Here is a 26,671-nt window from a genome sequence, read left to right as displayed (position 1 = left end):
TTGGAAGAGCTAACAGAGGTCAGCGTATGCAGGATCATCTTGAACAGTATTCTAGGAGTAGAGGTAGGATTGCATGGCTAAACCTTCTAGGTTTTGGGGTGGCTAAGCCTTCCTTTTGAACAAAACATTTAGAGTTTCTTGCAGCTGGTGTCCTGGTAGATTCTGGAAACTAATTTTACTATGTTGGTAGTAGTACTGTTGCAGAGTGGTGCTGTTGCTTACGGAAAACATTTGTTAGACCTGTCTTAAGCTTTATAATTCTAATTAATTTTCTTTGTCTTAGAAAAGGGACACTTTCGTCATGTGGTATTTTTTCATTGGGTGGGAAGTAGGCTACAGACCAGAGGTCCATTTCAGCCTGAATTAATCTGTAATTTTACTGATGAGTTAAAAAAAATAAATCCAAACTGAAACAACAGGAAAATTCCAAACTGGAGAACCTACTCTGAAGTCAAAGATAGCTTTGAATGTTAGGTTTATTCTTTTTTCTAGTTACAGATCCTGGTGAATGGCTGAACCGACAGTGTCAACCAGTGAGTAGACCTGGTAGCAGAAGGAATTTTGCAGACAGAGGTAACTTTCTGGAATGTCTCTAATTCTAGTGGCTAGTTGTATTTGATAAATTTTCCCTGTTCAGGTACTAAATTTTGTTGTGTCAGAGCCAAATGAGTGTTTGACTTGGAAGGTAATACTTGTCCTTATTGCTGCATGAGGTAGGCACTCAGTATCACCCCTTGGTTTTTACTGCACAGCATAACGTACCCCACCATATTTGCCAGAAAGCAGGACTCTACACTTAAAAATCAATGTTTTGTTTACCTCTTGCTTTGATTCCATTCTCCCTGGAAAGGGGTATTTTTTCTGGTAATTTTTTTGAGTCATAATGTAGTATAAAAGGCAGCTGAACATTAGTATTCACATACATACCATGTGAGGGAGTATACTAGTGCTCTTCTGTGGAAGCCCTGAAAGCTTTTTTTAGTGTCTGTAAAGCAATACTTAATTCCTGTCCTCTTACTGCTTACAATGGCAAGTGCCACTTCTGTATGCAGTGCACATTGAAGAGGTTAGTAGTTGGCAGTTTGGCAGTACTGCAGTATATTCTTCCACCAAGTGCTATTGGAAGCACATCGGGCAATGGAAGCTACTATCACGTATCATCTAAGATAATTTTGTGGCTGTAAGTGGGACAGGTTATGAAGCGAGGAAGATGGTAACTCTAGTCACTGGGGCGGATTTAGAAACAGCTCTGACCTGCAGAACAGCTTGGAGCCACTTGAAGTTGGTAAACTCAACACTATTTCTGCATCTCTTGGATTAAATCCCATTATGGTAGGGGAAAGCTAGACTTGTTTGACTAAGCAGACAGCAACACTTTTTGTGGTGCTGTGGAATGATGATGAACAGGTCTGCTGGAGACTTTCCAGCAATTGCAAAGTAATTCACAAGCTGTATTTAAGGTCTGTAGTATATATAGTTGTTTATATCTAGACTGTCTCTTACATGTGAGCCTTTAAGATGGGATTTTTATTTATTTTTTTTAATTTGGAAAATCTCAAATGACATACCAATTGGTATCCATCAAGTATGGGTGGAGAAGGAGCTACAGATGCTGTGATAGGAGAACTCCTTGGTCTCATTTAGCAGAAGATGTTCTTTGTCATTAAAAGACGACAGAACAGCTGCTCAGTTGAAGAATAAAGACTGATGAGTAAATGACAATATAAGTTGACTGCTTGCATCTTAGGCAATACCTTAAACTGTCCAATCTAAAATGAGAAGTACCTTGTTTATGTATGTGGCTGCTTACTTCCTTTCCCTCCGCATCAGGAGTGGCTAGGGAAAGCATTTAGAAATACAAATACACTAAATACTTGCCATGACCTGTCCCAAACAACTGAATAAGCAGTTTTAAGTAACAAAAAACATAGAAACTGGTAGATCTGAAAGGCATGTTTTCAAATCCTAACGCATTGTAGGAGGCATGATAGCAATACTACCTTAGCCCACAGTATTGGTTATGAAAACTGAGAAGGTACAAATACTGAATTTGTCCTGTGACTATAGCAGAGGACTGAACTGATATGCATCGTAACCAGAGAGTTGAAAGTTAGTAGCTTATATGCATGTGAAGTCAAATACTTCAGGACTTAATATTGGATTTGCTTTTTGCAGGAAACGGTGCTACAGGAGGGCATAAATGCTTCTTATATTTTTAGCCAAAAAAATATTTTTTCACTGTTTAAGCAAATTAGTTTTACTGTGCTTTTACCTGAATTCACAAAAAAAGGACCTCATAGAATAATTGCTAAATAAAACACACTTGATCTGCATAAGCAAAGTTGGGCAAACTGAGTTGTTGTGTGCTATGCTGTACTGCAGGTTCTCAAGAATGGAACACCGTAGAAAGTTGCCGTACACAAATCAGAGGTTTTAGAGGATTTCCTCGTGGCATTGGACAGAGTGAGAGTAAGTTTTTGATATTGACTGGTTTGTGAGGGAGCAATATACATTTGGTCATTCTTGCTGGGTTTTCTTGTTCCTCGAGAACTACAGGTATAAAAAGGTGAAAGCCATGAGATAGCCTCTATTCTTCAGCTGTGTTGTGGAATGTGGATGGTGTGGTGTCTTTGGAAAATAGTATCGCTGGCAATAATACAGCACAGGTTGGAATTAGAAAGAATCTGTTGAGGCTTTTGCACTGTAAAGTTTTTGGAATAAACAGTGTTTGTTTTAAGCATACTATTTCATTATGTTTATTTTTTGACACTATATCCACTACACTGTGTATTACTTACAGGTATTCAAGATGAGCAAAGAGACAGACCTCAGCCTGACTTTCTTGTTGGCTCTAGAGGAAGAGCAGTGTTCAGAGGTTGTGCAGGTGAGAGACTTCAGTACGGTGGTGAACCTTTCAGACTTCTTCATTGTTTATTTCTGGCAGTGCACACCTTATTAGGTTTTCTAAATGCTGTCTCTGTGATTGTTCTCCCTGTCTGAATTAACCTACTGCAAATGTTAGACGGCTTGCTTGCATGGTCACACAAGACATGTTTGTAGCTTGGATAAATTATAGTAATTGGATATGCAAAGCTGTTGTCTTCCATCATGGTTTTTCTTTGTGGCCCTACTGCGTCAGTTAATACACAGTGAAGCAGAGTTGCTGACCTGAAATTCAAAGCAAGACTTCAAGAACTTGTTCAATTTTGAAGTAGTCTCTCTAGACTTTTCCCCACCACCACCCCTTCCCCCCACAAAGGGAAGTATTGTCCTATGTTTGTCCAGGCTGACAGATAAGGTTTGTAGCTCTGAGAGGCCAGCTCTTCCTTCTGATGACTTTATGCTAAGGTGTTTTTTTGGGTTTTTTTCTGTCTTTAAAGGATTTTCCCCTCATGGTGCTATCTTCCTTAGCATCAGTGCCAATTGTGACTTGTAACCCGTGTGTTGTGCTGCCTAGAGCATAGTAATCTATCACTCAAAGCCCCATAATTCAAACTAGAAATAACATTAAGCAGTGTAATGGGTAGGAAATGGCTGACATTCTCAATGTGAGAACACTGTGTGATACCAGTAAAAGAATTTTTCACTGTAGGAAAAGGCAAAACTATTGTACACGTTTTCAAAAGTGGTCCTAGATACCCAAAGAACAATCGATTTGCATCTATTTGACTTGGTGCAAATTAAATTTTTTAGATTTTTTGGTTCAAATTGTTATTTTTAGAAATTTAAAACTTCTTAAAGTTTATTTTTATAAACTTAAAAATGTTTATAGAGGCAACATGCTAATACTCATAGTGGACATAACTGTATCCTTAGTGCAGGATAGTCATTCCTTTTTCATGGTGGTTGTAAGAAGTATTAGTATGTAAAGACTGTCACAGGTCCTAGTAGGAAGTGGTTGCACTGGTCTGTGTAGAGGTACACATGAAAAGCACCTGGAAAGTTTGCTCTTCATAAGTAAGTGTTGCAAGAAGATGTGCCTGGATCTAGTGAAGGAGCAGAGCAAGTGCTGTTGTACTGCCTCCATCTCTGAATAGCGGTCACATTGCTAATAAGAGTTTGTAGAGGTAATGGAGATGGGGCTGTGCTGACTTTTCTTAAAATAGTTGTACTTCATGCAATTAGAAATTTCGTGTAAGCATATTTTCTGATCGAAAAAGAAGTATTTAAAAGTGATTACACACACTATATGTTGCAACTTTGCTTGCATTCTCTGTCACCATCTTGACGAAGCTATAGTTTTACGGATTGCTTAAGAGTATTGCTGCTGAACAGAGCACTCCTGATCCAAGTCACAGTATTGTCTGCCTCTTCAGAACTATGTTGTGATTTAATCCCAGCTGGCAACTAAGCACCATACAGTGGTTTGCTCACTCTTCTGATTGTCCCCCCCATCCCAGTGCAGGGAGAGTAAAAGTGAGAAAACTCATGGGTTGAGATAAAGACAGTTTAAATAAAGCAAAAGCTGTGCACACAAGCAAAGCAAAATGAGGAATTGGTTCACCACTTCCCATTGGCAGGCCAGTGTTTAGCCATTTCCAGGAAAGCAGGGCTCTATCATGTGTCAGGGTTACCTGGGAAGAGAAACGTGATCACTCCCAGTGTATCCCCCCCTTTCCTTCTTTCCCCAAGTTATATACTCGGCGTGATGTTCTGTGGTATGGAATATCCCTATGTTAGTTCAGGTCAGCTGTCCTGGCTGAGTGACAAGTGGCTGCGACGGGGGGTGGCAAAACAGCCCTCCTGTCGAGTCACAAGGTTCAGAAGGGATCCCCTTGCTTTCTAAACCCCTTTTCAGAGAGGAGTCTAGATGCAGCTTCCAGTCCTAGTCCCAGACTTTGTCAGTCATTTTGAGTCTAAAGGATTACATGTACAGCCACTCAGACTCAGTGTTTAAATTGAGCAATGCCCTGCATGGGTGGTATTGGGAGCATTGTTGCCCTGGTTTTTATTATATTCTGCATTTCTTATAACAAGGGTCCTCAAACTTTAAACAGGGGGCTGGCGTGCGGATGAAGTGGCAGGAAGTCATCTGCGGCTGCTTGGTTCCCCCCAGTGTGTGTGGGGTTTCTCTGAATACTGGGGGTGGATTGAGGACCCTGGGGGGCTGTATCTGGTTTGCAGGCCGTAGTTTGCGGACCCCTGTCTCATAAAGTCACTCTGTTTTGTAACTAGATACGGTTGAAGAACTGTAGGTGCTCCTTTAAGTGATGGTTTTAATACTGTGAAATCCATAAATCAGTTAACATTCTAATGCAGGGCTGAGGGCATGGGTCTATCAGGAATGTATTTACTTCCTGCCAATTGACCTCTCTCCCTGCTGAATCAGTTCTCTGGCTTAAGCTTAGTGGTGTGGACCTGGTGAACCCGTAGTGGGTGGTTTGGGCAGTTTCCCAGTGGTTGGAATGACCCAGCCCGTGTGGCACCCGTAATTAGCTATCTCTTGCTCAGACTTGCTCAAGGTGTTTAGGTGCACCTGCTTGTGTTGGAGCTGTGTGGCAGTTGCGGAAGCATTTGTAACACAGCTGTTTTGTATATAGTCCTGAGCATTGGCTGTGTAAGTTTTCAAGCTATCCAGGAAACTGTGAGAAAAGGGAGTTGGTCTTGCTGGATCAACAGCTTGATACGTTTCTCTCATACATAGTTTGTAGGCAGGCTGCCTTTTGCATAGACACAGCCACATCTGAGAACCCTGAGGTTTTGACAGCAAGAGGGTAACCTTACTCTTGTGGGTCTATACCATCAGCCCAATAGGTGGCTTCTGTGGTTAATGAATAGTTGAGGTCACCTGGTGTGACAGTTAAAAATATTCCAGGGCCTCAATAGCCTCCTGTTTCTTCCTTAATAAGATTTGTTGTCCCCCCATTAAGGGAGACTTGCTGCACATACCCTATTCCAGGCGTTGGGAGGAATCCGAAATACTTTTAATGTAGCTTCACCAATTCAGCCAGAGACCACAGGACAGTATGTACAGTGGTACAGACATCCTCATCTCATTTGCAGTTTCAGTTGTGCTCAGTGGTCGTACAGACATAGGTTCTGGGGTAGGATCATAATCAGAACCTTCCAGTGGTTCATGATTTATTTTCATTATCACACCGTATGTCTCCATCCCCCCCATGTCTTGGTATCTGCACTGTGTATTGATTTGCGGATTTGCTTAGCCGAGACTGAGGACAATATTTGATGTCACAGTAGATTTAAGCTTTCCTGCAGTTCTTTTCTTGCTGTTCAGCTAAGGCTAATGGTATTTTAAGTTCCCTAGTTTCAGCTGTGAAGCTTTGGTTTTTACTCATGAGAGTAGGTACTCATGTCCGCTATTTTTGTGCCCATTCTTTTCTTGCTTGGGATGGGGCATGCTTACATTCTTGAAGCAATTTATCTATAGCAATCCTCTTCATGATGCGATTTTTTGTCATGTTGAAGAGTCTTGGTAAGTGGCCAGGGGGTGGGGAGACCACCCTCCTGTTGAGTCACAAGGTTCAGAAGGGATCCCCTTGCTTTCTAAACTTCTCAGAGATGAGTCCAGGTGTGGCTAGATCCAGCCCCAGTCTCAGCCTTCATCAATGGTTTTGAGTCTAAAGGGTTATCTATACAGCTGTTGTCCTGTAGGTGGGTTTGTTACCTGGTGTGCAGCATCAGTTCACACACCAAGTCAAGGTATGTCTATTCCTTTATTCTACTTTGTGTTAAGTAGGGAGCTAGGTGGTGACCCACAAATGCCTAGCTCGCTGATTGTCAAAACTGCGCACTATTTATACAGTCCAGTAAGCAAAGACATCAGCCTTCATCGGTTACAAGTTAGATAATTCCTTCACTGCTTCATGAAGTAGCTAGTACTCAGTTTCCTATCTGTAAAGGAGTTCTCTTGCTTCTCATGGTAGTTAGTTTGCACACTCAGTCTCAACTTTTTTGGGGTCTGGGGGGGTTTCCTGAGTTGGTGATCAGTGAGTCAGTGGTTTTGACCTCCCCCTGCCAGAATTACCTTTCCCATAGTTAGAGAAATTTCCAGTCAGGTCTTTCATGTTGTGGTGGTACTTCATTAATCACCAGCAAGTTCTTTGTTTAAAGGATGAAGTGATTAGCAGGACATAAAAACCCGCTTATCTTTGTCTTAAAGTCAAGCTACTAACGATACATTCAATTTTATTAGTAATTTGGTACCATGGCGACTCAGAGTCAATGTTTGCTTGTCAGTCCAGCTTAAGGACTTCCACTGAAACAGTTTTGCCAAGTTGAAAAAATAGATGATTTATTAAGGTGACATAGCAGATTCAGAATTGCTATTGGTAGGTATGCTTACTGCAGAAAAAATTGGGCTAGCATTGAAAGTTCAGTGCTTTGTTAGCAATATTATCCCAGATAACATCTGATGGTAGTTGAGGAGGTGCAAATCTTACTGAGGGTTGCCCCTGCTTGGGGAGGTGAGAACTCCAGGCCCATTAACGCATCTGGTAGTTAGTCTTTTGTCCTCAAAAAAAAAAAGTAATTTGTACTCAGAGTGCAGTGGGACTAAGTCAGTTATTGTGTGCCACTTGGCCCTTGACAAGGTATCAATTTTGGAAGGTTATTTGGGCCCAATGGTTCAGCATGGAGCAGGAAGGATTCATTACAACCGAATTCACAGTTACAGCCTGGGCTGCACTGAAGCAACACCGGGCTGTTAAAGCCCCTGCCTCAGCCTGGGCATCAGTCAGTTGGTTGGCTTGTTAGACCACATCTGTTACCTGTTTTGTGAGATAGGCATGCTGCTCAAGTCAAACTCCTGAATTTGCTTTGAGCCACAGTCATTTGTTAGATCAGGATGGGGTCCGGGGGGAGTGCCTTACCACAGTGCCATCCTAGTTTCTTGTGCCCCTCCAGCCTTCTTGCTGGCAGGGTCTAAGAAACTGAAAAGTCCTTGATTTTTTGTGTAAACATTCCTCAGCAAGAACTAAAAACATCAGTATATCAGTATATTATCAGCCTTATTCTCAGACCAAATCCAAAACACAGCACTGCAGCGGTTACTACAAATAAAATTAACTCTTACCTCAGCTGAAACAAGAACAAACTGTTAGTTATGTTTGGAGTTAATAATTCAATGTTGTGGAGAATGAGCAATTGGATTAATATGCTGTCCTAATGCTATTCTTTTGTGCTTGTACTGCTGCAGTGAGGAAGAGTGCTGCAGATGAGGGAGGGCAAAGGAGGCATTGCAGAGTCACTTTTGTGGTACTGGTCTTAAAACTGTCAGTCTTACAGTATGATTTATAAGAATGGCTTGAGCTGTGCATTTGAGTAGAGAACATGTTAACAGCTTTTGTTGTTTTTTCCCCTCTTCACTCAGTAGTGTCCCTTTCCTACATTTTTAGCATTTTTAGCCTTTTTTCTTTTCCGGGGGGCCTTATGTTAAACGATTTTTTTTACCCTTCTTTGAAATCAGTGACACAACATCCTATACAGAGTAGCTAGAAGCTACCAGTTAGGTTTAAGGCTTTTTCTGGTTTGTGTATAGCAAGAGTAAGGACTTTAAAACTGAACCTGGAAATGCTGCTGTTAATAGCTCAGTCTTCATACAGATTTTACTGTAAAAACATGCTGCTTCCTGACTCTTAAGCATAAATGTCTTTGGCTTTCAAGTGGTAATAAATGCAACACACACACAGTATGTGGATGTCAAGGTCAGAATTTTCATGGAATGGGTGTTACAAATGTGTGACTATTCAAGTAACAGGATAGTTTCCTGATGCAAGTTGTCTCCTAACAGTTGAAAAATTATTGTGATGACACTGGAGTTTATGGCTATAGCTCTTTAGTTATTTGGAAGCTGGTTATATAGCATAAAACAAGCATCTTCCTGATTTTGTGGAAAAGTTGAATGGCTCTTAAAACCAGGATGCTTTAACCTAAGCACATGTGAATTTCTTGTTACTTACAGTATTTTCATGTCACCATTTTTAGGGGGAAAAAAAAACAAACCTCAAGAGGTAACAAAACAAGGTTATAAAACACATTTCTGTGACACTTCAGTTTCTTGTTATAGATGCTTTTTATATTCGCTCATGATTAATATCAAGTGAATATAGACAACTGTATCTGCCCTTGCAAAGTATATGCTGGATTTGGGCAGGATGGTTCTTCTTGGTTGTCTTTAAATACAGCTTGTTTTGTTGTCGAGACCTCTTGTGATGGCAGTCTCATAATCTGGGATGGTTGCATTTGATTTTGATAAGGGACTTGCTGTAAGTCAAATAAGGAGCAGATGTGGTTTGTGAAGTCCCTCAGTAAGAAGCTGGGTTTAATTCCTTCATGTTGTTACAGAGAGGTCCTGCTAAGTGCATCCTCTCGTTCTGCTCTTAAAAACAGAAATATGGGCCCTTTGTCTTCTGGCTTTCCATAACTAAGCTGTCATTGCTCACCTTTTGTTGCTTATTTCCGCTCATTCTGTGAACTATATCAGGACTCATTGAGTTTTCTGAGTGCCTCTAGGAATTTTTCATGAAGTTTTTCCTTAGGTTTTTTTTAATCAGGAAGCTGTTTCCTAAAAGCAGTTAACTTTGAAAGGCTTTCTTTAACAGTAGCTTTCAAAGAATGCAGTGGAGAAAGAGGTTCTAAAAGAGGTACGAAGCTTCTTCACAAGTACCATGCTGGTTTTAATTTGTTCTAAACTCAAGGAATATTCTGTTATTTAAAGCTGCAGGAAGTGATAGGGTAAAAAAGATGGCGAGATGGGTAAACAAATGACCATCTCAGAACTGTTAATGTAATGTGTGTTGCCAGTATGTTTAAATTTTATTAATCTTTAAATTATTGGGTGGCACATGGTTGTTCTTGCCTAAATAAAGACTTAACTTGTTGGAATGGGGTGCTGAAGAATTCCTCCGTTGCTGGCTGTTTCTTCTCTCTAATAGTAAAGCTTATCTACTTGAGACACAAGTGTTAAAGAACTTAATTGGCAATAATGTAGGCATGTAAGTGATGATTGTAATTAAACCATGAAGGAATGATAGGATCTCTGCTTCAGGTGCTGTAGCATCTGGGATGCTATTTCTGGAGAACAGGCTTGCTGTGTTTTATGGAGTGCAAGTTAGTAAATGAATCTTTATATGCAGGAGATCAGGTTGAAATGTATGATGTATAATGACTTTCTGATGTGTATTGAAAATGTCAGTTGGGACAGTCTACTAGAATGACTACTTAACTACAGTGTTTGTGCAGTAACTTTAGCCTCACTTTGCCTTTCTTACTCTTGAAATGCAAAATAACAAATGGTGAACAGATTTCTGTATGAGTAGTTAGGATTCCTGATCCTTCTCATTTGAGGTCCCTGTGAACTGGCTTCTATTGCTAACCTTTCAGTGAGCATCAGGTAATTAATTTTATACCTCTGAGTTTATTAGCTTGAGAAATACCTTAAGGAATACAAAACTCTAAATGTACTGCCATGAACAGATTAATTTTATCCTTGTGTTTTAATAAATGCATTGTTACTGAATAGGATAATTTCTAGTGTAATGAGTTTTTTGTGGTAAATTGGTTTTTGCATGGTGGTAAAGTACAGCCTAATTTAATTTTTGTGAGTAGCTTTTTAAAGTAAGGTCCTTAAGCAAATGTAAGACAAGAATGCTTTACAAAAAGTCTGATTTAACTAGTAAGTGAGATTTAGGTCTAGTAGTATAAAACAAAGTCCTAATAAAACTCACTTAGGAACTTTCTTGCATTCCTGGAAAGTGGAGAGAAGTCTAAATGATATCCCACTGAACCTAACTTAAATAGCTCCATACTTTAAATAGCTTTCTTTATATTCTGTTCATATAAGTTTTCTTTATATTGTTTATGAACTTGAGTGGTTGTGTTCCTAAGGTCCAAAGGTGACTTACGTGCCTCCTCCTCCACCTGATGATGAACAAGCCATCTTTGCACATTATCAGACAGGAATTAATTTTGACAAGTATGATGAAAATCTTGTTGAAGTGTCAGGACTTCACCCTCCAGCACCATTACTGGTTAGTGAGCTCCTTTATCTCAGGGTTTGTTGAATGTGATTCTGCAAGGATATATATGGAGTCTGATATTCACTGTTAATGGAAATATTTGAATCTTAGACAGTACTGTGTTGGAAGGAGATGCTGCCCATTTGAAAGGTAAAAATTGGAATTCAAAGTGACATTGAGAAACTACAGAAATGGCCCAGATAAATAATACTGGATTTAAATTGCAGGAAAATACTGGTTTAGATCTTGAAAGAAAGAGTCTTTGGCAGCAGTTTCTGGGAAGGCTGGTGGAGTCATCTTTTTGAAGTCTGGTATTGGGGTATCTTTAACAATGTAAATGAATACTCGTCAGAGTAATTGTCATCTGGACTGGACACGTGGTTTTGAAGTAATTTGTGTTTTCAGTGGCTTCTTATTGTTTAAAAGTAATATATGTTAACTACCTCGTATGGAGTAGAGGCAAGTGTTTAAAAAAAAAAAAGGCCCTTTTTGGGTAAAAAAGTGAGGAAGAAGGGCAGAGGGGGTAGTAGCACCTGTGTTGAAAGAGAAGATGTAGAATGTTTTTTGGCCATCCATCTTCTGAAAGGTTTTCTCACTGAAGTTTTAACTGGTTTTGTCATGTGTGATGCTTTTTGGTCCTGGATGGGATGTTGCTTTAGCTCCCCTTACTACTTTCAATGCAGAGACTAGTTATGTATCTCCTATGTGAAATGAGAAAAAGTTTTAGTTTGTTTTCATAGCATGCCATGGTGTGAGTTTACCTCCTGGAGTTCAGATATATGGCTTCTGAGCAGTTTTCTCTCAAAGCTGGTAAGACCAACTGGAGGCCTTCACTGTCCTACAAACAGCTTTACTTCAATGCCATGTGCTAGTTGAAGAAACCTTTGGGGCTTTTACCTGTAGGAATCTTGGCAATCTAGATGACTGGTGAAACCCCCTCAAAAGTTAATACTTTCTAGCGTTTGGATGTCTGTATCCTATGGTAAGCATCTTGGGTTTTAAACTTTTAGCTTCTGTGGTTGTGTACTGTTAATTTTTTCTCTTACAGACTTTTGAAGAGGCTAACCTCTGTCAGACATTAAACCAGAACATCGCTAAAGCTGGATACTCTAAACTTATGCCAGTACAGAAGTACAGCATTCCTATTATACTGGCAGGACGGGATTTAATGGCATGTGCCCAGACAGGATCGGGAAAAACAGTAAGCATTTTGTGTAGTAGTCATACTCCTGGAAGTGTGTGACCTTGAACTTTTAGGTAGATGCCTCAGTCTTCCATGTGCCAGATGCTTCACAGCTTGCTTGTCTAATTATTTGACTTGCACTGCAGTGGCAGGTGTGGTATTAAGCACAGGTGTGAATGATGGATGGGTTGTTGCATTTTTGGGCTGAATTTCTTTCTGATTGTAGTGAACTAGTGTCTTGATACAGTAGAGCAGTCTTTAGGGCTAAAGATACATATTCACAAGTGTAGGCAGTCATAGAAACTGCTGATGAAAAAAATCTCAGCATTTGAAAGTTGGGGTCTATGTTGTGTGGGGTTTTGGTTTAGGTTTGGTGGCTTTTTTTGGTGAGTTTGTGTTTCTTGTGTCTTTTAGAAAAAAACAACTTAGGCCACATTTTACAGTGCTGTGCTGGTTTGTCATCCTTTGTTTGGTCTGCACCGGGCTTAGTTTTAGGGGATTCAGTATTAATCATGGAATGGTTTTGGGAGTAGACAGTTGTCTCAACTTCTTAAACTGTCTAATGTACCCAAATCTAACCACTGACAGCTCAGTATGAGAACATTTAGATATTAAATATAGGTCTTTCCCATTCAGTGTAGTGTTGAATTCTAGCTTTATGTAGCTTACTAGTTATTTGGAATGCTTTTGGTACTGCTATGCAGCTTCTATTTGGGGGTAACTAGTCTTACACGGAAGTAGGGATGCTGGCACAGCTGTATTGCAAACTAATCTACTGTAGTAGCCTGGAGAATGGTGATAGATGGTTATATTACAAATCTACTGATGATAATGTAAAGCTTGTAAGTAAATGCTAAGAAGGATTTTTGATCCTGGGGTACATAATTATCAAAATATGTCAGCATGATGTTTGGAACTACCTGAAGAACCCAGAAGTTACCTAGTACATGACTGTGTTCCTACATTATTAGGAATGTAGGAACCACCAGAGATGGAAGATACACGTTTTCATGCTTCTTAATCAAGGAGAAATAAGCATAACTGTTATACAGTGCATTCAGGTCAATCCTTCTGCAGTCTTGATTTACTTGATATTGTGCTCTGTCATTCTAGCTTTAAGATTGATATACAGCTTCTAGTGTGTGTCTCTGATTAAAGCTTTAAAACTAAACAGCATAAATACTGCTGCTTTTTTCTAGGTAGCTTTTCTTCTACCAGTTGTGGCCAACATGATGAAGGATGGCGTAACTGGCAGCAGCTATAAAGAACAGCAAGAACCGGAATGTATTATTGTTGCCCCTACTAGAGAACTGGTAAATCAGATCTTCATGGAAGCAAGGAAATTTTTGTATGGGTAAGCTTTTGCACTGCTGCCTGGTATTACTACATTTTCTGAAGCAACAGTGCTTTATTTTCATGAATGTTTTCAAAATTTTTTCTGTGCCAGTTGAGTGACTACTAACACTTGAATTTATATGACAATACTGGATAGCAGGTTTGTTACTGTATGGCTAAGGATTTAAACTCCTTTCTTATATTTGGAGTGGTGGGGGGGTGGAGACTGTTCCAGCTTCAAGAGGAGATAAGTACTAAACTTCTGTCACAATATTTGCTGATGAGAAAAATGGAATTTCTTAGATGAAGTAACTTAAATTTAGCTTGCCTTATGTAATTTATACTTGCTTTTATTTTTGTCGTGACAAAAATACAGGTGTGTGTTAGGGTGTTTAGTTAACTTTCATTGATAGTTTCTAGTAAGTGTACTAGTCTTGGACAGAAATTTCACAGCTCAAGCAAGCTTTTTCAGCTCTGCTTCAAACCAGAACAAAAGGTGTAAACTTGTCATTGAGCCCTTGGGTGTTGTGTGAGAGTACATTTGTACTAGTTTGCCAGCAGTTTTTGTGCAGCTGAGTGATTGGTTTCACCAGTGCACAGGAAGAGAATCTATTGTCTCCTAATGGCTTGTTACTGTTAGGAGGTGGAATGGAGAACATAGTACAAAATCTGGTGGGCTAAATTATATTTGCTTTTGCTTGTTCAGTCTTACACTCGGAGGCTGTCTGCCTTTTGCAAGTGTTGTCGTGTTAGTCTATCTACTTACTAAGCATGTTACTAGGAACAGCTTCCTAACCTCTAAAACTGTTCTATGTAGCTAGTTCAAAATACATGTAAGTTATTTCACAGTAAAATACCTTTTGAATTTAGAAAGTTTCTGCTACAGCTGCCCTGCAGTAAAAGCAAGATAACCTACATTTAGGGGGCAGTTAATATCAGAGTGTGAATCTGTTGCCTCAGACGAATTGCATGTGTATTGCTTAATTCAGATTCATGACATTTTAAAGCTCTTTCACTTGGTTCAGAAATAGGAATATGAATATATAATAATTGATACTGGGTAAATGTTGAAATGTTATGAGTCCAAGCTGTTTCTGTTCTTGACTAAAGCTTTCTGAAAAGTTCCCAGATTTATCCGATTCACTGTTGTTATGAAGCTGAATTAGTCTCTTCAAGAACAGACAGTTTGAGTATGAAAACACTCATTGCATGTGTGTGAAAGCCTTAGCAGGAGGTGATAAAGATAAACTTGAAAACTTGCTCTTCAGCTGTGTAAGATTGTTCTTCCTTATGGATGTGGTTTACTACAGAAGAATATCTGATGTAGCTGTACTGCAGGGGTCCTCAAACTTTTTAACCAGGGGGCTGGCGCGTGGATGAAGTGGCAGGCAGTCATCTGTGGCTGCTTGGTTCCCCCCACAACCCCCGGTGGGGTGGGGTGGTTCTGTAAATACCGGGGGTGGATTGAGGACCCTGGGGGGCCGTATCCAGCCTGCGGGCCGTAGTTTGAGGACCCCTGCTCTACTGGGTAAATCTAATAATAAACCTTAGTAGGAAGAACTCTAGTTTAGCATTTGAATGGGTTCGAAGTCTAATGCTTGAGTGGCACACTGCATGCCAGTGTGACTGGTTGGTTTACAAAGATCCACCCGTATGTTTTCAAAATGTGGAAGGATTATTTTCTGAAGCTATAAAGGCATATATTTGGTTCTGCTTTTTCTTCAGTATACTATATAAAAAGGGACAATGTCTAACACCATTTGGTCCTTACTGCCAGTAATGCTCTGTTGAAAGGAGAGAGAAGGATGCAGGTGAAATGAAGTGTTCTTTCTAGGCAAGCTACCTGTGCGGCCTCTATTATGTAGTATGAATGGAAACTTTGAGCTTATTGTGAGTTTCTGGTCTTGGGTCCTGCTTTTGATTATAAGCTGTGCTGTATGGTAAAGGAATTGAACCACTCTAAGCTGGTTTATGGTAGATGTGGTGATTTTTTTACGTATTTTCATGAAACAATATTGTTTGCATACTTAAATAATTAACCCAACTTTTCTTCTATATAATAGAACTTGTATAAGGCCTGTTGTGATCTATGGAGGTACACAAACAGACCATTCAATTTATCAAGTAATGCAAGGCTGTAATATACTATGTGCAACTCCAGGAAGGCTTCTAGACATCATTAGAAGAGAAAAGGTAAACTTAATCTGAAAATCTGAATTGCCTAAATGCTTAACTTTTTACATGCCGGTTTTCATTCTTCAGATTTGATAGAAGCAAAGATAGAGCTATGAAAACCAGTCAGTATGCTGCCTTTGTACAGGCACTTAACTTTGAGGTGAGCTTTTCTGGAATATCTAAATACTGTGAGGTTTCGGAAGAACAGTGTGAGTCCAGATACCTTCAGACCCTTTCAGGGTTCACTAGAAAATACCAGTGTAAATCAAACTGGCTGTAGTGTTCTTGACAATTAAGTTTTACGGTTTAAATAAGTGTGACACCTTCTGTTGGTTCTTGTGGAAAAATTTCATAGTGGATTTTCACTTGATGTCTGCAGACAATAGCTTTTATCTGCCTGGTACTATGCTAATATTAATTCTCTGATTGTTTTAATACTGATTTTTCTTAAAAATATTCAAAAACTCCAGGTGTAATACTGTACTGGAATTTTTATTTTTCCAGCCATTGTAAGTTCAAATTGAAATTGCTACACATTACAGTGGTGGGTCAGTGGTGTTACACTGGACCAGTGAAGTTTGGAAAAACTCTTTTTGGTAATAAACTGGAGATTAGCTTTCTGTGGTTGTCGGACTTTTAGTCAAAATTAGTCTTGGTCAGCAACAGTGAAATTGTAATGTCCTTCATACTTTCTGACATAAATTTTTCAGAACAAGGAGAATATGTGAGGGTTATATGAGAGAACCTTTCTAAAACTCAGATGTGCTAAATAGTAGTTGATCTATAGACTATCTTAGTTTACACTGCTGAATCAAGTTCTGAAGCACTTCAGTATACACATACTGTATACTCTATACACATTATAGTATTAGTGCAGGTTTAAAAGTTAAGTAGATGTTGAGATGGAAATAAAACATAACACACATAGGCTTTTATTTGTGAATAATTGATTTTACTAGTAAGAAATAAGTAAAAGGTGGATTTTGGCAACTAGGACATTCTATAAGTGTATACTGTCAGTGGACCAATACAGTTTTTCTTTCACTGAAATACTTGCAGATTGGCTTGTGTAAAGTGAAGTACTTGGTGCTGGATGAAGCAGACCGCATGCTTGATATGGGTTTTGGGTTAGACATGAGGAAGCTGGTTTCTTACCCAACCATGCCACCAAAAGACAAACGTCAAACACTGATGTTTAGTGCTACTTTCCCTGAAGAAGTTCAGAGGTGAGTAAATTAAAAATGGAAATGTATGTATGGATCTAAATGTCTGAAGAGTTAAGAGCACTCGTTGTATTGAAAAGCTTATAATCTTGCTAGAAGGTACTGAAAAGCTATGATGTTAAGATTCCTTGCTGAAGACTGCCCTTTTCTTAGGTAACAGAATTGGTAACTTGCATAGATTAACTGCTTAATTTAGGTGGGGTGTCTAAAGCAACTTAAGAAATTTGGCTGGAGACTTTTAAATTCCACCACTGCAGAAGTCCTTATACTGCCCCTGTTTGCTTCTTGTCCCTCCTGCATCACATCGGTGTAAACTCAAAAGTGTTAATCTTGCTGTTTCACAAGGAAGCACTGCTAGCAGAGTCTTTGGCACCAGCACTTAATATAACCAGACATCCCAAATACTGCTCAGCTCTAGCCTTCCTGATACACAATTCTTACTTACATGCATAAATGCTATTTGTTTTCAGTAGTTTTAAAGCTTCCACAAGTGGATTTATGATATATCTTACAGCTCTACTACTCACTACCCTTGAAGTTCCACTGCCCAGACTCTTGAGAGAACAGTCTCCCAACAGATGGCAGAGGTATTGCTGAGCCTGGGAGTAACAGAACAGAACACGTCATTCCCTGTAGATGGATGGAAAGTACTCAGTATTTCCACTTCCAAAGAGACAGGCATCTGAATACTCATTCTTAAATCAGAATACTCTGAAGTGCAGTTTGAGCAGTTGATTTAATTTTGGTGGCTTTTGTGGTGGGGATACTGTTGTGACGGTACCACTAAAAAATACCAGTAAGCATAGTACGGTTTGAGAATGTGTAAACTGATCAGACTGTTTCAGTGAAGAATGGTGGTACTTCAGGGAGTCAAATCCTGACAGCTTTCTTCTGGCCTTCAAGAAGCCTGATGGACCTCGACCTCTTTTGAGGTGGGGAGAAAACATCTTCAGTGGTTGTCTGTCCTGAATGAAAGAGGGGCCAGGGTGCTTTATCCCATGCAATCAGTTAATACTGATAGCTGTTGGGGAGATAAATCGCCTTTAAGTAGAATTGAATTGGCTTTAAACTTCATCTTAAGTTGCCTGTTCAGTTCCTCAGTCCAGACGTTTTCATAGTTTTTTGTATTGAAAGAATATCTTGTAGGGAACTGGTAAGAGCCTTGTTTCTGCAGCTGGGAGTTGAGCATTCAGGTTATACATGTCTGTGGTTCATGTTCATTCCATATGTTTACTGTTTGTGTGGGTGTCACTTTGCACTGCTTTCTGGGAAAAGATCAGATCTGTCTCCCTTTAAGATGCACAGTGTGCTCTGATTTGCTCTGGTTTTGGGGTTAGAGGGCTCTTGATCCCTTGATCTCTAGATCTGTTGTCTTTCTTTATCAGTGTGTTTTCGCTAATGCTGTGGTTTTTTGCTGCATGCTGAGGGGCTGAGTACTGGATCAGTATCTGAAAGGAGGAGACTCCTTGAAGTATTCAAGACACTTACTGTACACTTCCGTTTAATGAAAAGAAAAAAAAATATCCCAGACCTACCTTTCTACTGTCAGTCTTGCAGGATTTAAAAGTGCTGGTAGAAGACTTCAGAAACCTGCGTGTTTGTATCATGGTAGAAGTGCATAATAACATTCTTACAGCCTTTTGAAACTGGAATGCCTAAAGGTGATGCTGTCATCTTAGAGTGAGAACTCTTCTTGTCTGGCGTCAACTTCTTCCTGGATTTTACTGCCTTTCTGATTCTGGAGTCAGGAAAGCTAATGTTTTCCCATGCTCTGTTATCAAAATTACTTTGGACAGTGTACTGTTATGGTAGTATAGGGCAAGGTGCTTGCTTTGGCCCTGCTGGGTTCAGGCTCTCCTGTACTTCTGTTCAGTGAGCATATCAGATGTAGTTTTCGCATAACATTTGGTTTTGTACCTGAATTTGGGTCTCTGCTGTTACATGAACATCTGGTCTGATCATCAAGGCTCTTCCAGTACGTGTGTGTTGAGAGAACGAGGGACCTCCTAGCTGACAGGTGAACTTAGCTTAGTACTGCGATTTTTGTATGTCCCATTAAAAGGTTTTGTCTTTCTTTTTTCTCCCTTCCTTTTTTTTGCTTTCTGTTTTCAGAGCGTTTAAACTTGCCCTTAATTTTTAATTTAGAACTCTGAGATCTTAAACTGGTCAGATCTTAAGACCAAGCATATGTAAATCTCTAACTTTTTTATTTGCTATGGAAAACACCTTTTCAGTGGCAACTACACCTATAAATCAGGTGGGAGATTCAAGTCCTTAACATTTTTAAGCCTTTCCTCTTTTTTAGGCATTTGTTCTAAAGCTTGAGGTTACCTGTTTTCAGCTAAAGGTTGGTATGTTTACCATCCAGATTCTACTGCAGAGGAAGCTGCTTTGCGTACACTGGACATGAAGCACACTTGTATATTGATAAGTTAATACAGTTCAGTAAAACTCTTGAGTCTTATGGGGCATTCCAAGGAATTACTTGTTTTGGTGAGTTTGATCTGTTCGGATAGTCACCTCTGTGAGAGATAACTGAAGAGGAACACTGAACAAGACTTAATTTTTTGCCTATGGCAGCTGGTAAATAAAAATACAGTTGATCACATGGCATTTAAGCAGTGCTTTTTTTGAACAGTCAAAAAGGATGGTAGTGTCTCTTGGAGGCCTGTTTTGAATTCTGGCCTGTGTAGAATTCTCCCCTGTCACTCCAACTAGTGATGTAATAGTGCCCCAAGAACAGTTCTCTAAGCATGTATGTATATAATCCATTTTATTACAAGCACATATGTAGAACTCTTTCAGAGATGGCTAAAAAATGCAGTGTTTGTTTTATGAATAGCTGCAGAGGTGTAACCAGTCTGCACACACTGTTACTGGTCAGGTTTATTTGTACAGCTGTCTAGAAAATAAAGCAGACTCTTAGCTTTTTAAGTGCACATGACTACTTAGATACTCTGCCTTGTAAGGAATGATACAAGTATTTGTTGTGAGGGTTGCTTAAACATAAGTGAAGTTACATGATCTTAAAGCAAAAATAAGCTACATAATAGACTTCATGTTGCTTAATTTGGTTTCTTTTCAAGGCTGGCCAGTCAATTTTTGAAACCTGATTATTTATTTGTTGTTGTTGGACACGTGGGTGGAGCTTGCAGTGATGTTCAGCAACATATTCTTCAGGTTGCTCAGTGTTCCAAGAGGGATAAACTGATTGAAATTCTGCAGAGCACAGGTAATCTTTCCTTACTGCTAGTTGTCTTCCAAGGAAGACAGAATTTCTTGTTTTTGACCAGGTCATGATTCTAGGCTATTATGTGTATCATGCACTTTACAAGACTATTGATTGAAGCTTGAAGCAGACCTTGGAGTTCTAGCTTTTTAGGCATATTTATGTTACGGGTATTTGTCAAGGCCTCACCTCAGACAGGCTTCCCAGATGGTTAGTTTCTTTATACGGTCAATTACAATACTTTTGCATCTGGGGGAGTTATCTCTAGATTATAGGCGTATTAAACTACTTACGTGAAGGTTTGGGCTTGTATTTTGTTAATGGTGGGTATTTTTTCTATTTTTGCTTTGAATGCACCTTAAGTTTTAGTGCTGAAAACTGGAAGAGAGTTTGGAATTAAAAACCTGCTTGTATACCTTGCCAGTCAGTGCTAAGAACGGTGTGCCACTTCTAGCCACATGCTATAGAAAGAGCGCAGGCTTATCACAGGGAAAAACATTAATTCCTTCCTTTTGAGGATAAAAATATGATGCACTTGTCTTCAACTAGGTTTCAGTTGATCTAGAAATTGTTGGATTGAATTGAATTAGTTCAACACAAGTAAGAAATTATCATACCTTAAAGGCTTTATTCAAAATATGTTCTGGTATTAGGTGTTCATCTAAATAACTGCAACTGTGAATAATGAAAATGCATCGGGTCTAAAACTGCAGCGCATCTGAACTCTTGTTTAACACAGGTTGTGAACGAACCCTGGTGTTTGTGGACAAAAAGAGGAAGGCAGACTACATTGCAGCTTTTCTTTGTCAAGAAAAAATACCAGCCACTAGCATCCATGCGTAAGTATCTTTAAAGTGAAAGTCAGGTAATAGTATTAAGTGACTTTTACTTAATAAAAGCTTCTCATAACATAGTATTGAGTTTTCATGTTTGGCCATATCTGTGTGACTTAGCTTGCCCTGTTTCAAATAGCTTTGTAATTGTCAACAGCTTTGCCCAATCAAGAATTTAGTTTTTCTGAAGGCAAGTTCTCACAGCATTTGCTGCACAAATATCTTTCTGGTTGACCACACTTCAGATGCTGTGTAGGAACTGGGAAATCTTCCACCTATTGCCAAAAAAACCCCCTAGTATATAATAAACTCAGAATCAGCTGTTTATATAGTTTTTTGTGACCATTTGTGTGACCAAAACCAGATCTGTTGGTGTTACTGGTGAGGTGATACTTAAAAATTCAAGTGACAGTTGTGGACCTTCCACTGTCTTACAGGCTTCCTCAGGTGATGAGGTAAGTAGTTACGTACTGTACAGATTTCTGATGCTGTTGTTTCTGCCTCCTTGATGTGTTCGTGGACACAGCACTTGTATGAAGAACTATCTAAAGAGAAGATGCTCCTAACTCTGTATTTGTAGCCCACTCACTAGTGTTGCATGCTTGAACAGATGCTGAGAAATAAGGTGAAGTGGTTGCTAACTTCAGGTGTAAATGCATCTAAAAAGATGGTCCATAATGAGCTGGAATGTAGTTCTGTGGTGCTTGTTTATATGTCAAAATGTAGGACAACAAACTGAATCTTAAGATTGCCAGTTAACTGTAGGACATGTTGCAAAATCTTTTTTTTTTTTTTTACTTTTGATTCTCTAATGGGAGGAAGGAACTTGAATTCTTGCCAGTAAAATGTTGGTTTGTGCAGTGTTCTGACAGATACCAGTGTCAAGGTTGCAGATGGTTTAAAATTATCTTAGTACACAGATACAAGACAATTGTGTATATTCTGTGCCCTGTCAGTTTTACAGGTGTTTGAAGGGTCATTTTGAGAAGATCTGGCCTTCTTTTCTTGACTACCTTAAATTGGTGTCCCACAATCTGTCTCGTGTAGGAGGAGGTTCTTAATGCACTTCTGTAGAATAAGTAGTTTCATGGAAGCTGCTAAACTGTCATGAATGATACTGATCTCTGATTAACTTGAGATTTTTGGGTTGAAATTAGGATAGTTGCTCTTCTCTAGAAAGTGTTCATACCAGACTTTACTAAAAAAGAGCACTTTGTTAGCTTTCAAATTTATTCTCTCATTTGGAAACTAAAGAACATGAGTTACTCTGATCTACTGTATTTAAGTACTGGATAATCTGTAAACACTTCTTAAAAGTGCCAACCCCAGAGCAAATCCAGTTTTCTTCTCAAGATGACAAACAAAAGGCAAGTTCTATACCGTTGGCCACACTTTCTAGTATATCTGAAGAATGGCCTATGCAGGAGTCTAGGTAGGCTTCATCTCTCCTGTTGTGGCTCCCTGCCAGGAAGCAGTAGGAAAAACATGTTTAACTATGGTATGATGGAATGAATCAGTTAAAACAAGTGGATTTGTCAGAGAAGCAGTGAGTTTGATACATGACTATTTCTGGTTTTTCAAAAAAACTAGTTTCTCTAGAGACTTCAGTTAAAAAAATTGCTGTGTCTTACTGCTAATATAAAAATTCAGAAAACCTAGACTGGTAATGTGTGTGGTGTTCTTGTGTTGTGTTTTTTTTTCCCTTCCCCCAAGAACTACTTCTGTCCATAATTCATGATCTCTTAACTTCTATCTTAAATAATACTGCAGACTTTGAGGCACCCATTCTAACCATTATTTATTTGTAGAGACAGAGAACAGAGAGAGAGAGAAATAGCTCTTCAGGATTTTCGTTCTGGAAAATGTCCAGTTCTCGTGGCAACCTCAGTGGCAGCAAGAGGTCTGGATATTGAAAACGTTCAACATGTTGTTAATTTTGATCTTCCTTCCACCATTGAAGAGTATGTACACAGAATTGGACGAACTGGTCGTTGTGGAAACACAGGCAAAGCAGTCTCCTTCTTTGATAGCAATTCAGATGGCCATCTTGTACAATCTCTAGTTAAAGTGTTTTCAGATGTAAGTTGCAAATCTTGGTGCTTAACTTTTTCTGTTATGTAGGATTTCACTTTAATGTACTGGGCAACTGTTGTTTCTTTGATACAGTTGTAGAGCTCTTCATATGAAATGGTAAAGAGTCAAAGTCTATAAATTCACTTTTCTAATTATGTAGGCCCAGCAGGAAGTTCCTGTTTGGTTGGAAGAAATTGCTTTTGGTTTTCGAGGAGATGGAGTCTTAACATCATTTAATACCCAGAAGGTAAGTCTGGAAATGAACCGTAAGTCTTGGCTCTTAGAACTTTGTCTCAATATAAAAGTGTCTTTTGCAGTATATATCCAAAGTAATGCCACTGAAACTTGTTTAAACTATAAATGTGTCCCTTATCTTAGTCATGCATCTTCAAAGTGCTCAGTATTTCTGAAACTGATTTTGGTCTTGCTTGGTTTGGACTCTTACACAGTGTCCTTACGAGCTGTGTCAGTCTTGATCTGTAGTGTCAAGAATTACTCTGAAAGAAAAGATGTGTGTGAATGTACACAAAGGATATAGTTTCAGAAGCTTGTCTACTGCACGTGTAGGGTAGGAGTGAATAGTTCTAGTTAACAAGTCATTGCTTGTTATAAATCAGTTGAATGAGTTAATTGAGTAAAAATTTCAGCTAGTTCCAGTTAGATAAATGCCCAAATCTGGTCCATATCAAAATTGTTCTTAACGTCTGTGGTGAGGAGGAGCCTTTTGGTCTCTTAGTGTTGCTGATACAAGATGCTATAATACAGATTGAGTAAATGAGACAGCCTTTGTGGCATAGCTCTCAAATGACCGTGTGGTTATAGTTGAGGATTTAAATTCTATGCCTGTTCATAGTTTCAGTGATTGGGCTTTTTTGAAGCTGATGTTTGATGCTTCTTGCTTCTGTCTACTTAGATTTTAATGACTTCATCAAAAGCCTTTCCTTGATCTGTTGCTTCCATAAGAACTTTTATCACATTTCAGTTGCATTCCAAATGTTATCTTAGAGACCACAAGAGAAATAAAATAACTATTTTCACTGCTTACAAGATGCCTGAAGCTTGAGTTCAAGCTCAGACCTTACTTTCATTAATTATCTTTTTCCATACCATAATTATTGAAATTTTTTGGGGGTGTTTACCTGCTTTACTAGTTCTCTAATCAGATCTGAATCTTTCTTTTTTGGGTCTTTGTGGGTCACTTCATTAGACACTTAAACTTTAGCTTCCTTCTCATGCTTGTAGCCTCAATGGATCTTTCTTCTATATTCCTGTTCAAGGACCACTTTTAATTTGTATAGATTGCTTTCAAAGGTGGTTCTTACCAACCTTTGAGTCTGGATTGCTTCTAAATGCACATCTCCAGCTGCTGTGGGGTGTTTCCCAGCACTGAATGAAGTTCATCATTTCTAGGTTCATGTCTATCCTTTATGACCTCTGAGTAACCAAATCTGACTTGCTTTTTGTTCACATACTTGTGAATAGAACAGTTTCAGGGAAAATCTGTGTGTGTTCTTTGAGAATACTGCCCTCTTAACCACATACAGGCAGTGCACCAGCTCTTTGAGTTGGAGATCATCATGTTCTAATTCCTTTCCCATGAGACCTTCTGATGTCAGTGATTCTGACAGAAACGGTGCATTTGTAATCGGTCCTCTTTTTTTCTTTGCTGTTAACTATTAAATATGGGTTTTGCTGTTGTACTATTATTGAAAGAGAGGTTTGTATCATCTAGTGTTCAATAAGGATCCTGATGCCCTTTCTCCTGGGAAGAAAGGTGACACTTCTGTTTTGACAATAACTTATTTCTTTCAAACGAAATGGATAAAAGGGGCCATTTGATAATAAAATTATGAATTTAAAAGAGAAATCTGTTGGAGGTTCCTATCTGATTATTTCAAACAATCACATAGATGACTGGGCTTTGTCTTCTTTCCGAAGGAAAAGGCTTTTGCTGAGAAGGTAATGCAAACAGTTGTTCTTAAATAAGAAATGGGGAAGGATGTTTTTCCCCAAAGTTATGTGACCTGATTTGTGTTGGGTAAGAGAAGTTGGGATTTGAACTTGGGGAAGGATTATTGACACAGATGACTCAATCTCAGATTTTAAGTGCATTAATTTCACACTGGGGTGTAAAAACCTTATGTATAAAAGTTCAGTGATGGAAGAGCTTCTGTATTTATTTAAAAATAGTGTTCAGGTTACATTGAAACATGGATGCAGAAAGCTAAAATTGTTTTGTAGTGACTTTTACTGTTAAGTGATTGAAAGTATTAGTGATTCTAAACTAGTACCTGTTGTGTTTTCTAGAATTACAGAAGGAGCTGCAACATGAACCAAGAACAAATGAAGATGTCTTATTCTGAAAGGACACTTGAGTCATGGGATTGAAACTACTTTACTACCAAACTAGATTGTATCCTGTTGTGCTTTAGGTGGACTGTTGTATTTCATGTTCTTTAAGCTTGTGGAATGCTTGGTGTTTAAATAGAGAGCTGGTATCATTTACTAAAGCTTTCAACCATGTATACGTACTCTTGTTATGATGAACCTAGTGATGATAATCACTTAATGTAGGAAGTCAAAAACAAATCTTTTAGGAAATACTTCAGGTATTAAGCTTCTAAACTTTCAGTAAATGTTTGATGTTTCATAGCTGGTATGCTGTTCTGAAAAGGTGGAGGTGTTGCAGGTAGAAGAGAGGAGATCCCTCAAACTTATTACTTGGTTATCAGAATTTTTTCATGGAAGATAGTCTTCACAAGACTAAAGGGCTAATATAAATTTAATGTTTTTTGTAACAGTTCAGTTAAAATTTGAGTCTAGTTATGTGGTTGCTTTAGGTTAAGACTTTGTTAAACATCTTGTAAACAGTTACTTAATAAAAGCTTGCGTGCATATTGATGCTTGCTTATACATCAGACACAAAAGCGTACATCATTGCTGTTACATGAATGGTATTATTTTGACATATATGGAACATGCACATCTCCATAGGGAACTAAAGGTCAGTGGCTACATCCACAACTTCATTGAAAACCATGTTTTTCAGAGCCATCTTCAGAGAAGGATGGAGCCCTGTGTTCCTTCTAGTGTGTTTTTGTCTTTGACAGCCATAAGTATTCTTCTGTTACCTCTTGTGGAGAAGTTTGCTTTAGAACAAGCTTGGTGGCTCATGTCCAAAAGAGTTTCCCAGACTTGTAGAAGCTATAGATGGTAGGCAGCTGTTAAAAGTTCAAGGAGATTCCTTAAAATTTTTTCTTGGAATTTTTGTTTGTAATATGCTGCACTGGCAAATAAAAAAATGCATATTGTTGTGTCCCAAAGGAAAATGGCAGAGTAATTAAAATCATAACTTGTAATTTTGCACAACTGAACAAGATTACAAGCTTGTCATGTTCTCTGATATTTAGCATGTAGTGGTGAACACTATTTCTTGTGCAGTTATACAGTCTTCCTACTTAATGCAGGGAAACAGTAATTTTTAGCTCTGCTTACAAGACCAAAGTTTAATGCCCAGATTTGTGAGAATCAGAACTGACTTGGACAATACTATGGAATCTGTTACTGTGGAAAAGTGGGCTGTTCTTACTTCTTGTATGACTATCTTTTCAAAAGTATTTACTCAAATATCTATTTACAGAAAT

General features: G+C 38.8%; 1 protein-coding gene across 1 annotated transcript; it reads left to right on the top strand.

Moving 5' to 3' along the window:
* Positions 1-26,227, top strand: DDX4 (DEAD-box helicase 4). The gene is made up of 12 exons (XM_055791010.1): positions 1-573; positions 2,801-2,884; positions 10,846-10,988; positions 12,025-12,177; positions 13,359-13,513; positions 15,558-15,687; positions 16,729-16,895; positions 19,979-20,124; positions 20,861-20,960; positions 22,763-23,033; positions 23,188-23,274; positions 25,335-26,227. The coding sequence occupies exons 1-12, from the start codon at positions 468-470 to the stop codon at positions 25,413-25,415; spliced, it is 1,623 nt and encodes a 540-aa protein (XP_055646985.1). The 5' UTR covers positions 1-467; the 3' UTR covers positions 25,416-26,227.
* Positions 26,228-26,671: the final 444 nt, after the last annotated feature.

Source organism: Falco peregrinus, chromosome Z, assembly GCF_023634155.1.
Source record: "Falco peregrinus isolate bFalPer1 chromosome Z, bFalPer1.pri, whole genome shotgun sequence".
NCBI classification, from domain to species: Eukaryota; Metazoa; Chordata; class Aves; order Falconiformes; family Falconidae; genus Falco; species Falco peregrinus.
The sequence above is the reverse complement of the archived record's forward strand: the minus strand, read 5'-3'. Positions and strand labels throughout refer to the sequence as shown.